This window comes from Aotus nancymaae, unplaced genomic scaffold, assembly GCF_030222135.1.
Source record: "Aotus nancymaae isolate 86718 unplaced genomic scaffold, 86718_ANA_hifiasm-v0.15.2.pri h1tg000049l, whole genome shotgun sequence".
NCBI classification, from domain to species: domain Eukaryota; kingdom Metazoa; phylum Chordata; class Mammalia; order Primates; family Aotidae; genus Aotus; species Aotus nancymaae.
In genome coordinates this window covers 17,008,532-17,023,382 of record NW_026988463.1, presented here as the reverse complement: position 1 = coordinate 17,023,382, position 14,851 = coordinate 17,008,532, and the positions used below count along the sequence as shown (strand labels likewise).

General features: G+C 47.0%; 1 protein-coding gene across 2 annotated transcripts in view; it reads right to left on the bottom strand.

Moving 5' to 3' along the window:
- Nucleotides 1–14,851, bottom strand: part of XYLT1 (xylosyltransferase 1) — a 375,146-nt gene that overhangs the window by 249,806 nt on the left and 110,489 nt on the right. For both annotated transcript variants that reach the window (XM_064362527.1, XM_064362528.1), the window contains exon 2: nt 7,661–7,699. In XM_064362527.1, coding sequence (XP_064218597.1) covers nt 7,661–7,699 — 39 coding nt within the window. The remainder of the gene's footprint in view (nt 1–7,660; nt 7,700–14,851) is intronic.

Sequence of the window (14,851 nt, the reverse complement as noted above, 5' to 3'; positions counted from 1 at the left end):
CATTCTCTGCACTATTAAGCCATAAATCTCTCAGGAAACCGTTTCTTCTCTTCCGATGAGGTTTCTTCTCCTATAATGATCCAACAGGATCTGGTTTTTACATACAGGATGCACATGTTCCTGTGTTTCGTGGGTCACTGTGTACCCAGAGTCAGTCACTGTCAGTGCAGGCCTGGACACGTTAGAAGATGAATGTGTCGGCTGGGCGCGGTGGCTCACACCTATAACCCCAGCACTCTGGGAGGCCGAGATGGGCAGATCACGAGGTCAGGAGTTCGAGACCAGCCTGACCAACATGGTGAAACCCCATCTCTACTAAAAATACAAAAATCAGCTGGGTGTGGTGGCATGTGCCTGTAATCCCAGCTACTACTCAGGAGACTGAGGCAGGAGAACTGCTTTAACCTGGGAGGCAGAGGTTGTGGTGAGCCGAGACTGCGCCATTACACTCCAGCCTGGGTGACAGAGCAAGACTCCATCTCAAAAAAAAAAAAGATGATGAATGTGCCATCACCTCAGCCTACAGCTGGCTCAAGTCGGACCTTAAACCAGACAGGGTGATGTTTGAACATAAACAAAAGAACAAACAAGGAAATCGCAATTGTAAGGCTGGAACTGTCTTTGTTAAATAAACTGTCCTCAGAACAAACAGGGTTAACTCCAGGGTTTCCCTGACCTTGCTACTATTGACATTTGAGGCTTTTTTAGAGGCGGGGGGGTGGTGCTTTCCTATGCATTATAGGATGTTTAGCAGCATCCCTGATCTCTACCCACAAGATGCCAGTAGTATCCTTCACCCCAAAATTATGACAGTCAAAAATGTTGGGCCAGGTACAGTGGCTCACACCTGCAATTCCAGCACTTTGAGAGGCTGAGGCACGCGGACTGCTTGAGTCCAGAAGTTCAAGACCAGCCTGGGCAACAGAGCGAAATCCTGCCTCTACAAAAAATACAAAAATTAGCATGCACCTGTAGTCTTACCTACTTGGGAGGCTGAGGTGTGAGAATTGTGTAAGCCCAGGAGGTTGAAGATGCAGTGAGCCGAGACAGAGTCACTGCACTCCAGCCTGGGCAACAGAATGGCAGAGCAAGACTCTGTCTCAAAAAAAAAAGAAGGAAAGGGCCGGGCACAGTGGCTCACACCTGTAATCCCAGCACTTTGGGAGGCTGAGGCGGGTAGATCACCTAAGGTCAAGAGATCAAGACTATCCTAGTCAACATGATAAAACCCCATCTCTACTAAAAATACAAAAATTAGCTGGGCGTGGTGGCATGTGCCTGTAATCCCAGCTACTTGGGAGGCTGAGGCAGGAGAATCGCTTGAACCCAAGAGTCGGAGGTTGCAGTGAGCCGAGATTGTGCCACTGCACTCCAGCCTGGCGACAGAGCGAGACTCCGTCTCAAAGAAAAAAAAAAAAAGGGAAAACAAGTCTCAAGTCATGGCCAAATGTCTCCTTGGCAGTCAAAATTGACCTGGTTCAGAACTACTGGTTTATACTGAAGTTTAAGTTCAGCTGAACATCAGTCAGCTCATTACCTATTAGCCAAATTTCAGACATCAGCCCCCAGCTCAGCATAATGTCGTTAAGATCTAAAAGTTCTTTCAGCCCCCCCGAATGTTCACATCAGATACCAGTTTGACAGGACGGCCCTGAATGTAAGCCCTTCTCCTTCTCTCCTACCTCCTTAGTCCTTTTCTTCTCCCCTGCCTGATAAAGTAATTTTTTATTCATCTTGACATTATAACGACACAAAAGCACTGAAGGAGCGAACGCCTTAATTGAATCTGAGGAAATCTGGCATTGTTTTTATAGGAACTCAGACATAGTATGCCAAAAATTCAGAACTCTGTCATTGCAGTCTTCTTGCAAGGTTAACTCTTAACTGTACGCTTTTTAGCACATCTCACCTCCTGGGCTCAGAAACTGGAACCTCATCTCTCCAGCTCCGATCCCCCTACCTGAAAGATTTTACAACCACCTCCAGCCCAGACAGTCACTCTCTTACAAACATGCTTGTCTTATTTCCATCCACTTATTACTATCTCAAGTTGCCAATGCATTTACTATCTATTTGTACCTTTTTCATCTGACTCTCTTAGAATGGATGTTTTCTGGGCAAGGAACCTTCTGTTTTCCTCTCTGCTGTATCCTTGGTATTTAGCACAAGGCCGGCCTCCACATGGCCCAATAGCAATTTATGGAATAAGGAAACAGATGAACGCCTTTACACAGATAAAATTTTTTAAGTATTAACTTCCATTCACAGCCACTACTCATTTTCTACAAGAGCTTTGTTCACAATCCTCATGGCCCAACGTCATCTTTAAATAATGTGACTGTCATTCCCTTCCCTCTACCCCCAAAGAAATGCAAGTATCTGGTTGGTTTCAAAAATCAAGAAGCGGGGAGTTTTCCTCCTGATGCCCTTGATCTTCAGGTCCTGAGAGGGATCTCAGGATAAACGAAGACCTACTCCCCTCTAACTCCAGCCGACTTCACAAATACCCAGATTGACCAATCTTCACACTGCGAAAGGGCTCCTTTATTACAACTCCCAACGTATCTCAGGGTTTAAGTGGAGGCCATTAGCTAATCGACAGAGAGCCTGTTGAGGGTTGGAGGAGTGGGGGCAGGAGGACCCACAGAAGCTAATATTAAATGACAAGAGACTTTGCCAATGGGAGCGGATTCAGAAATGATCAACTGTCTTGGGGATGGATGAGAACGAGAGAATCAAGTAATAAGTATTCAAATTTATCAAAACACTGTTGATGCACAGGGATGTGTTTCACTTTTGCTCTTTTAAAATACATTTTTGTTTGGGTCCATTGCTTAAGCCATTTTTACCCCCAAGCCCTCTGCCAAACTGTCAAAAGATAACTCACTGTGCAAAGCACTACATCTTTCTGTGTGTCTACCCATCATGCATCTCTCTACCCATATACCTAAGTATATCTGTCGATAGTTGTGCTAAGCACTGTATCTGTCCATCTGTCTATGGATGTTAGATTGCATATGCCAAGCCCATTTCTCCAGCATTGCCTGAGCATTAGCAAATCTTTCTACTAGTCGAGGCAACTTTATATTCTTGCAAAATAGGAAAGCAGTTGAGAAGATAAGACTCTGATGTCATGAAACTTTGAATCTAATGCCCATCAATGCTGACTGCTTCCTGTGTGACCTTGGAAAAGTTACTTAGCCTCTCTGACCCTTAAGTACTTCATCCGAAAATCGGGTATCATACAAACAGCTGTGTAACTATGGCATTTGCAGATAAAATGGCAGAAGTCAGTTCTTGGCAAATGGTAGATGTTAGCAAGAACAGGGATAAGGATAATGCCACTGCACCACTCACTGAACACCTTTTTTTTTTCTTTCATTGTTTTGTTTAAATTTTTTTTTATTGTACTTTAAGTTCTGGGGTACATGTGCAGACCTTGCAGGATTGCTGCATAGGTACACACATGCCACGGTGGTTTCTTTCTTTCATCTCTAGGTCACCTGGGTGATCACCACGTGGAGACCAGAGGAGCATTCATCACTGCAAGTCAGGGCTTCCTTGGTGCCTCCCCAGGGGCAGCCTGCTGAGGCAGAAGCCGACACCAGGGATTTAAACCTTCCTCGGCTTCCTCATTCTATTAATCTGACCGTTAAGCAGAGAGTCCTGCTGATGCCAACAGATGCAAAGCTCTGCTGTGCTAATGGCAAAGAGCATTAGAGGAGTCCTCAGCAGCCAATCAATCCATCTCCCCCAACTCAGAACAGCTGCACAGGGACAGATTAACCAAGCGATGGCCAAGGACCGCTGCAATTCATACGCGGGAGAGAGAGATGGGTGAAGGAAAGGGCCTCTGCATGTTCTAATAATGCAGGCCAGGTCTTGGGTAAGCAAAGCAGCTGATGCATCGTGCAAGACACAGCTCTCAGTGAAATCTAACAGGGAGGCTCACCTGTGGCAGCTGGGCTCAGAGATGGAGCAGGCAAAGCAGTCCTTAGAAGCCAAGTGCACTGGGGGAAGAGAGTGGGAAGTGACCCAGGGCTCAGGGCACATCTGTCACCTAACCTCTGCAGAGTTGATTCTTCCAAGCTCGGCCACATCTGCCATCTTGCTCATGGCATATGGGTAACATTTGAGGCACTACTTCCTGCCAAAAAGGGACCTGACCCCCTTGTCTGACCGGCCTGCAGGCAGCTGAACAGGATCCCATCATTCACCCCACAATGGGCTGAGGCCCAGCACAAAGTCAGATCAGGCCACAGGCTTGTGCCAACAGTCACAAAAAAAATTTGCACTTTGGTTGGGTTCCAACATTTCTTTAACATGGGAAATCAGAACTCGGAGAAAGACAACAATATTCCCAGGCTCCCCAAAGACAGGGAACCAAATGAGACTGATGGAGCCCTGTTTGCAGACAAATTGAAGCCTTTCCCCAATGGCACGGCACAAATGCTGAGGGCCTACCTCGTGCCACTGCTGGCTGCAGATGGAGGCTCAGGTCCCTTGGGCTAACAGACAGGACTTTAAGAGTGGTCACTGTGTAAGGGGCTGCTGGCAACCTCAGGTGCTGGCCAAAGCCACTGGCCCCTGACTGCTCTTTCCCATGTGGGTTTTGAAGGGCTGATGGGGTGGTGTCCAGAGTGAAGGGTACAGGAAGGTCAAACACAGAACCATCTAGGGATACAGTTGTTCCACTCCCAGGACGTGTGACTTCCAGAGTTCGGGACATAGATGTTTGCCCGTGGGTTTTCCTAAGTGTAATAGGCTTTCCTTTTGGGCAAGGATGATGAGGAAGAGAAGGATCATCATTTTAAAAACACACCCTGGAATTTCTCTCCTAATCCATGGGGTAGACTGGGAAGAGAAGCATTTCCCAAAGTGTAGCACACACATCTCTGATAAGTGTGTATTTAGGTGACATCAGAGGATGCCTAAAGGCACATTATTTTCAGTTTAGTATTTTAATATTGGGCAAAAAAATATATAACTAGCACTTCAGACTTGTGATTCCACCAATATTATTGCTTGAGACAGCATTTCTCAATCTCAACAGCTTTAGTATTTAGGACTGGATAATTTTTTTTTTTTTTTTTTGAGACCGAGTCTCACTCCGTCACCCAGGCTGGAGTGCAGTGGCTCAATCTCGGCTCACTGCAGCCTCTATCTTCTGGATTCAAGCGATACTCCTGCCTCAGCCTCCCAAGTAGCTGGGATAACAGGCACATACCATCCACACCTCACTACTTTTTGAGTTTTTTTTTTTTTTTTTTTTAGTAGCAATGGGGTTTCACCATATTGGCTAGGCTGGTCTCAAACTCCTAGCAACAAGTGATCCACCCACCTGGGCCTCCCAAAGTGCTGGGATTACAGGCCTGAGCCACTGTGCCAGGCCCAGGACCAGATAATTCTTTCCAGTGAGGAGCTGGCCTGTGTGTTATAGGATATTTAACAGCAAATCAGGTCTCTACCTACTGGATGCCAGTAGGAAACCCCCAACCAGATGATACCACCAACAAATGTCTTCAAATGTTTACAAATAACCACTGGGAATCAAAACCACCTTCTGGTTGAGAACCACTGGATTAACATAAGTCTTATTTCTGAAAGCAAAGTGGGTTAAGAAAAAACTTATTTTTTTTTTTGTTTTGAGACGAACTATCACTGTCACCCAGGCTGGAGTGCAGTAGCACGATCTTGGCTCACTGCAACCTCTGCCTCTTGGGTTCAAGTGATTCTCCTGAGTAGCCAGGACTACAGGCGCCCGCCACCACACTCGGCTAATTTTTTTATTTTTAGTAGAGACAAGGCTTTACCATGTTGGCCAGGCTGGTCTTGAACTCCTGACCTCAAGTGATCCACTCGCCTCGGCCTCCCAAAGTGCTGGGATTACAGGCATGAGCCACAGCACCCAGCTGGAAAAATGTATTTTTTAGGTGACTTTATAGGACAGATGAAATTCAAATAAGGCAAGCATAGTCAAGGTGGTAAGTACAGAAAAAACCAAACCATGGGGGCGGCCAAACAGGCTGAGGAAACTGAATCCTTTTCCTCCTCAAAGCTGCACCTTCTATTCTTCCCTGCCAGCCCTACTGCTTGGTCAGCCCTATGGCCCATATGGCTGCACGTGTGGCCAGAGGACAGAAAAATACAAGGACACCCTGATCTGCTGGCCTTCCCCAGCAAGGAGGAAGCAAGGTGGGTCTCCTCATTCCTCTTAGGAGAACCAAGCAGAGATGCCAAGGAAAGGGCAAGGACCCAAAGCGGAGGGGGCAAAGGCCAGGGGAGCAGGTGGTCTCTTCCAATGCACTCCAGAAACCCTTGAAACTTGCAAGCCATCATTCAGCCTTGAAAGGTTCAAACAAGTTTGACTGTGTCTGACACTTGTAAACTCTTCACTGTGGGGCTCAGAATGAAGCCCATCCTGTCTTCTCTCTTTAGTGTCAGATAAATCCAAAGAGCTAAAGAAATGATTAATCCAAAGATAAGAAACATCCATTTCCAGCAGGAAACGTAACAGTTCTATTGGTTTAAAAAGCTACCACTTGCAAGCACTTGGCACGTACCCCAGACTTTATAAACATCATGTCCTGTGATTCTCAACCACAACCCTGCAAGGTGGGCACTATCACTGGGGTAACGTTTCAGATGGTAGGACAGTGGCTTAGACATTATGTGGCCCCACAAACGTTGCAGGGCTAGAAGACACAGAGGTGGAATTCCACCTGGCTCTGCTGAACTCCAAGGCCTACACTCACAGTTGCTGCACTGTCCTATCTCCCAGGAAGGCAGAAAGCAGAGAGTCAGGACCGTGCTGTCCCTTGTAAGACCTACTGGCCGTCATCCTTCCCATACGGAAAAACCCCACAATCACGATTCCTCAGGATGACCTAACATGCAGGTAGATGAAAGTATGCGACTTCCTTCCATCTGCTGCCCTCACTGCCAAGGAGAAAAAGTCCTCCAAATTCAGGCGTCAAAGAGCAACATTGGGCCAGGCACAGTGGCTCACGCTTATAACCCCAGCACTTGGGGAGGCTCAAGTGGGCGGATCACCTAAGGTCAGGAATTCCAGACCAGCCTGACCAACATGGAGAAACCACGTCTCTACTAAAAATACAAAATTAGATGGGCATAGTGGCACATGCCTGTAATCCCAGCTACTCGGGAGGCTGAAGCGGGAGAATCGATTGCTTCGACCCAGGAGGCGGAGGTTGTGGTGAGCTGAGATCCCGCCATTGTGCTCCAGCCTGACCAACAAGAGTGAAACTCTGTCTCAAAAATAAAAAAAGAACATCTTCCCACTTCATGGCTCCCCTCTGTCTCCTCTCTCCTTTGCATGAACCTCCTGATGATGGTTGGGCAGGAGCAAAGGACAGAGAAAAACTCAAAAGAAACAAAGCAAATGATTATGGCTCTTGCCACAGGAGGGAGGGGCATCAGACACTTGGGTGTGAGTATGTGCGCACATGCACACCCACACTATCGCACACGTGTACACAATCTGCCAGTGTGTAGACACACATGTGTAGGCACACACACATCCAAATGTGACAAGGGGCAGCTACGGGCCTGTCCAGCCTTTTGGAGCCATGGGACAAGTCCCCTTGAGAGCTAGAATATCAAGGCTGAGGTAAGTGGCAAAGACCAGAAAGGTACTCACCTGAGTCTCCAGGGTGATGAGCGGACTCGGGTGTGGATCCTGTGGGAAGAAAGGAGAAAATGCAAGTGAGGAGTGGAAAAAAGTTAACTTTCTATTCCAGTATCATTTTTTCTTTTTCTTTTTTTTTAAAGGGACAGGGTCTTGCTCTGTTGCCCATGCTGGAGCGCAGTGGCGTGATCACAGCTCACTACAAATTTGACCTCCAGGGCTCAAGTGGTCCTCCCACCTCAGCCTCCCACGTAGCTAAGACAATGGCATGCACTACCATGCCAGTCTATTTTTTATTATTACTTTTGTAGAGATGGGGGTCTCGCTATGTTGCCCAGGCTGTTCTCCAACACTTTGGCCTCACTGATCCTCCTACCTCAGCCTCCCAAAGCGCTGGGATTATAAGCATGAGCCACCATGCCAAGCTCCCAGTATCATTTTCAAACAAAGTTTTGTCTCCTCAGTACTCAAGCCACCCCACAGGGAGGGTAGCCCAACCCTCTCTACATTCTACAGAGACGTCAGGGCAGCGTGGCCCAGTCTGCACACCACCCCAACACTTCCTTTCATGTCCAAATTATGAAGGAGGCTCAAGTTTTCTGTGGAGGAAACACCCACGTAGAGATCATACAGACAACAAAGTGTAAAGAAAAAAGAAACATCACACCCTTGCCAAATATCTCAAAGTGCATCCAAACCCTCTATAGGAAGGAGACTTTGGCTCTGTAAGCGGAGTAGGAACAAACCTGAAAGAATATAGAGTTCTAACTAGGGCCAAGGCCATCTATTCACTTCTGATCTTGGAAAGGATGAGGGAGGGAATGAGAGGGAACAGCTTACTTTCTGGTTTGAGTAGCACATTCCAGTGAGCTGGGGAAGGTCGTTTTTAGGATAGAGAAGGCCAGAGAAATGTCCTATTCATTCACTCTCTACAAAAGCCGATTGACTGGGAATGCTTGGTGGTACTGTCTCAGGTCATTAAGCATGAACTCTTTGGGTTGGAGGAGAGACCGGGTGGGTACAGGAGGAGGGAAAGACTGATGGGAGGAGGTGGCAGTGTCCAGTGGGTGGTTTCCAAAGAAAATAGCAAGGCCAGCCCATGAAGGCTATTTCTGTCTACAGCATGTCAGCTCTGAACTTAACCATCTCGGATTTATAATTCTGGGAAATGCAACCTGAAGATGCCTCCTACGGAAAATGGGCACGATTTTAGGGCCCTGAAGTACAGACCAGGTTTGAAGCTTTGCTTTCTCTTCGCATTTCTACCACAGGCTTTTAGGAAGTCATGCAAATTAGCACCAGCCCACTGACCCATACTGTGAACAAGAAGGCAATGCAGGGAAACTGGAACATTCTAAACCCCTCCTTGAGGTGAGCTGCCATTCACTGTCTTGATGACTGTTCCATGATATCTTTATAACGATGCCCAATTCTGAGGAGTGTAAGAGGCACAATCTCAGAAACTTGGTGAGCTCTGCTCAGCTCTGTCCTTTAGGAAGAAGACTTCCTCATTCCCCCACTCCAACTCCCGGCAATTCTCCATCGGTGTAACTGAAAGGAAACTGCCAGGAGAACATCCCACTCTAATTCTCACATTGCCCCAGGCACTGAGTCTTCCTCATACTCCAGAAAACACTGAGGGGAACATGTTCTCCCCCTCCCCCCACGTTGCAGCCTTGACCTATAAAGGAACCTGGAGAAGTCATGAAGAAGCTGTTTTAAGCCTGGCTCTTCAAATCCTTACTGTTTCCTTCCCAGGGGTAAAGAAGTGGCAGGTAGGATTGGTAAAGATACAACACTCACGGAGCAACTTTTTTTTTGATCAGGCATTCTAAACCCCTACTGTGTCACGCCTATGCAGAAAGCGTCTACTCTGTACTTCCTGTCTCCCTGTGTCAAGCAAGCCAACGGGGCAGGACCCATTTTTGTCTTTGGGAAGCAAGACCATCCTCCTGGTCTGTGGGTGGCAGCGTGAGTCAGACTTGGTACATGCTACTTAGTGGGTGAGAGAGCATACATGCAACATCTGCTATTCAGGTCAGAGCAGTCTGTGTCTATCCGTCCATTCAGATCTCACCACCTCGATTCTGATTATAAGATAAGCTGCATCTCAGCCTCAAAATTAGCCTCAATCTCCAAGCCAAGTCCTAGCAAAGCACCACACTGGGGTGTTGAGTGCATGCCCAGATTAATTAAGCTGTACTTCACAGCCCATTTGGCTACTGTCTGAGACTTATGCTTCATTGCTTAGAATCTCCACAAGGTTGAAGAGGAGAGAATGCCATCCTGAACCCCTAAAAGCAGCTCCTATGGACAAGACTTTCCTTGGGAAGTCACAGGATATCTCTGATAACTGTGTTGACAAAATCAACACAGTTCACTGCATCCCTAGATGCAGTGAAGCATCAACTCTCTATTTGATGTTGCAAGATCAGAGACCTTATCAGTGCATAGTTGGGGATCCAAGATTAAGAAGATTCTGGAAAGCAAAAGCACAAATTCTATCTATTTAGCATCTTCATTAACTAGCCCGGAAAAAGATAAAGTCCTCACAAGTGGCCACATCATCAATACTTAGGATTCACTTGCCAAGATTATTTCACTCTCCTCCCTCTGCGCACAGTGGAAATGGAAGACTCTCCCTGAAGAGGCTTCCAGTCCAGAGGATTCAAGGTATGACTATATATCTGCGAGGTCTCACTTTCAGCAACATCCTCCTTAATTGGAAAGGCTAACGAAGTGGAACCAGGTCAATGATGCTGTCTGCCTAATCCATCGTATCTGTCTAAACTGGGACTCTTTGGTTTACAGTAGAGTAAATTCCTGTCCATCAAAGGAAAGCCTCCTGGAGACCAAAGGGGAATTTGCAACGTGCGTGCATGCTACAGTAGAGTGCTTTCAGAATCTTAACGCAGGTACCAGTAACCATGGAACCGCGTTCAACAAGGGAAGCCCTTTCACACCATCTACTGCAATAGCTAAGTTGGGGAAGTCAAATGGGGGACTAGGTGCACTGAATTGGTGGCCCTCATTCGTCACAGCTCTTACAGCCACACCCTCTGGTCATGTGACTCTGCAGCTCTTTGCTGTGTGCTTCTCCATCCCTTCAGCTTGGCTTTGCCCATTTGACTGTTTTGCCCAATGGGAGGTTAGCAGCTGTGGCATAAACAGGAACTTGAAATATGCTTGAGTGATGAAGTGTGGCCTACTGTGTTTTTACCATTACCACAAGAGATCATGTCTTGTCCCCAATATCCTGCTGGTCCAAGGAGGACAACAGACACATGGAACAGACCTGTACACAATCTGTAGCCTAGAGCCAAGCCCGGCCTAGATCAACCGACCCCTTGCCAACACACGGAAAATGTATGCTTGTTTCAAGCCGTTGAGTTTTGAAGTCATTTGTTATACAGCATTACTGTGGCAGTAACTGATATACTTTCTAAACACTGACCCTGATAGATCAGAAAGTGTTATCACAAACACTCACAGACTCAAAACCTAAATAATACATGCTCTTTTCTTTTTTCTTTTTGAGATGGAGCCTCACTCTTTCATCCAAGCTGGAGTGCAACCGCAGAATCTCGGCTCACTGCAACCTCTGCCTCCTGGGTTCAAGTGATTTTTCTGCCTCAGTCTCCCAAGTAGCTGGGATTATAGGCACCCACCACCATGCCTGGCTAACTTTTGTATTTTTTAGTAGAGACGGGGTTTCACCATACTAGCCAGGCTAGTCTCGAACTCCTGGCCTCTTGATTCGCCTGCCTCGGCCTCCCAAAGTGCTGGGATTACAGGCATGAGTCACTGTACCCAGCCTACATGCTCCTTCTCTAAGTCTACAAATGCATCCCAGGAACCTGAATTAACTACAGCGAATAGAGATCATTTATAGAGGGTCTACTAGGTGCCAAGCCCTGTGTGCTAGCTGTACCATGACATCAAGCAAGGAAATCAGTGACCATCAGGACCTTTCATGCCTCTGAATTAGCCTTCATCCCTGTGTGCCCGATATACTGGTCCTTCTGAATATGTTACTTAGATACCATCATAACATTATAGGAAATGATTACTCAGAATCCTTTTGCCAGGAAATACAGACAGTTTTCATTCCTTTGGTTTATTCTTAACTTTGTCCTATGGGACTATTACTTGACTGAGGTCCTGAACAGTTGAATGCTAGCAATAAATGACATTTGTTAAGTTCTTACTATGTTTCAGGCACTGGGCTTAATTTCTATGCATACATCATTTCATTTACCCTGTAATAACCCTAAGAGGTAGATACTATCATTATCACTATCATTAGTATAGAGATGGAGAAGCTGATGACCAGAAAGATTGGTAACCTGTCCGAGTCACACAGATGCTGCCGAAAGCCTGGATTTGATCCCAGCAGCTTACACTTGAGAATTCTGGGTTCCACTATTTTACAAGAGCTCTGCTGGAAAATCCATTTTTACTTTAAACAAAGTCATCCTGCAATTTTTGGATAATGTCTATCAAAATCAAGAATACTCACAGCAAATAAGCAGTACCACCTTAACAAATACCAGAATCCTTTTTTTTTTTTTTTTTTTTTTAATTTTGAGATAGAGTCTCACTCTGTTACCCAGGCTGGAGTGCAGTGGAACTAACTCGGCTCACTGCAACCTCCACCTCCCAGGTTCAAGCCATCTTCCTGCCTCAACCCCTGCTAGTAGCTGGGATTACAGGCATGTACCACCATGCCCAGCTAATTTTTGTATTTTTAGTAGAGATGGGGTTTCGTCATATTGGCCAGGCTGGTCTTGAACTCCTGACCTCAGGTGATCCACCCGCCTTGGCCTCCCAAAGTGCTGGTATTATAGGCATGAGCCACCACGCTAAGCCACCATCTGTCCTTTTTTTTTTTTTTTGAGACAGAGTTTCGCTCTTGTTACCCAGGCTGGAGTGCAATGGTGTGATCTCGGCTCACCGCAACCTCCGCCTCCTGGGTTCAGGCAATTCTCCTGCCTCAGCCTCCTGAGTAGCTGGGATTACAGGCACGCGCCACCATGCCCAGCTAATTTTTTGTATTTTTAGTAGAGACTGGGTTTCACCATGTTGACCAGGATGGTCTCGATCTCTTGACCACGTGATCCACCCACCTCGGCCTCCCAAAGTTCTGGGATTACAGGCATGAGCCACCGCGCCCGGCCCATCTGTCTTTTTTAAAAAGGTAGTGGACATGGTTGATAAAAATTAGCACACGTATCATGACCAAAAACAAAACAGTCACTTTTCCACAGCAAGGAACCATGTCGTTAGCTAAATCAATCCACACATGTTTACTAAGTTCCAACTCAGTAGCTAGCTCTATGCCTGGCAGGTGCCATGAGGGGGACAGAAACGAGTTTAAAGTGACTCTGTGTACACTGCTATTCCCAAAGCTAACTGTTTAAATAAGAGGCAGGAGCCTGATTACAGGTCTTAGAGAAATGAAACTTGTCTACACCTCAAAACTCTTACTTGTAAGAACAGGAAGCCAGGCTCAAGGCCAAAGGCCTAATTTTAACAAGCAATTAAACCCCAACAAAGAAAGTAGAGGAGGAGGAATTTGTTCGTTATCAATCCACGCATGCACCAAACCTGTCTGGCGCTCCTGGCAGATTCTGAGCCCTGAGCTAAGCCTCAGCCACTGGAAAGAGTGTTCTCTTCCTCTGCTTTGAGGATGTTCCTAAGACAGCACTTGCTCCTGGGTGTTAGGCAGTGTCATTGGTATAGAGATAATGAGCCTGGGACTTATGCCTTCAGAGCCAAATTTCTCCGTGAGGGCCACCAAATCAACGACATAGACAATGGACCTTTACATGCCACCTTCTTCCACAGACGCTCCCAGGGAACACTTCAGAAGGCTGGCTTGGTGCTTTCTCTCCCCGAGGGCCCTCTAATTAAGGCCAGAACTGAGAACCTTCCCCCATCAAAAAGATGGAGTCTCACTGTTACTCATCATCCAATTACCAGACAGCATGGAAAATCTAAGAAACTCTTCATGGGATCGCGGACCACAGCAAATGAAAACTCACTCCTGACGCTAGCCTGCTGGAGAATGCTGAGCTGAAGCCAAGTTTGAATGCCCAGCCAGAAACCTAAAGAGACGCTGTCACTTAGCTGCAGGCCTGGTACAGGGCAAAGAGGGGTTGTTCAGTGGGAAGAGAGTGCAGGTTTAGGGGTCGGCCCAGGGTTCAAACCACGCATCACCACTGTATTCGTTCGCTAGGGCTGCTATAACAGTACACAGGCTAGTTGGCTTAAACGACAGAGATTTATCTTTTCACCGTTCTAGAGGCTGAAAGTCCAAGATCAAGGTATCTGCAGGTCTGGCTTCTGAGGTCTGACTCTCCTCTTAGCTCGCAGAGATGGTGGCCTCCTTGCCGTTTCCTCAAGTCTTTTCTCTATGCATATGCATCCTTGGTATCTGGGTGTCCAAATTTCCTCTTTTTTGGGGGTGGGGGTGAGGAGGGAAGATAGAGTCTCACTCTGTCACCCAGTCTGGTGTGCAGTGGCACAATCCCAGCTCACTGCAACCTCCACCTCCTGGATTCAAGCGATTCTCCTGCCTTAGCCTCCTGAGTAGCTGGGATTACAGGTGCTTGCCACCATGCCCAGCTAATTTTTTAAGATATTTTGGCCGGGCGCGGTGGCTCAAGCCTGTAATCCCAGCACTTTGGGAGGCCGAGGCGGGTGGATCACGAGGTCAAGAGATCGAGACCATCCTGGTCAACATGGTGAAACCCCGTCTCTACTAATACAAAAAATTAGCTGGGCACGGTGGCGCGTGCCTGTAATCCCAGCTACTCAGGAGGCTGAGGCAGGAGAATTGCCTGAACCCAGGAGGCGGAGGTTGCGGTGAGCCGAGATCGCGCCATTGCGCTCCAGCCTGGGTATCAAGAGCGAAACTCCGTCTCAAAAAAAAAAAAAAAAAAAAAAAAAAAAAAAAAAAAAGATATTTTTAGTAGAGATGGGTTTTTGTCATGTTGGCTGGCTGGTCTTGCATTCCTGACCACAAGCGATCCACCTGCCTCAGCCTCCCAAAGTGCTGGGATTACAGTCATACGCCAACACACCTGGGTAATTTTTGTATTTTTAGTAGAGATGGGATTTCACCATGTTGGCCAGGCTGGTCTTGAACTCCTGACCTCAGATGATCTGCCCACCTCAGCCTCCCAAAGCCCTAGGACTACA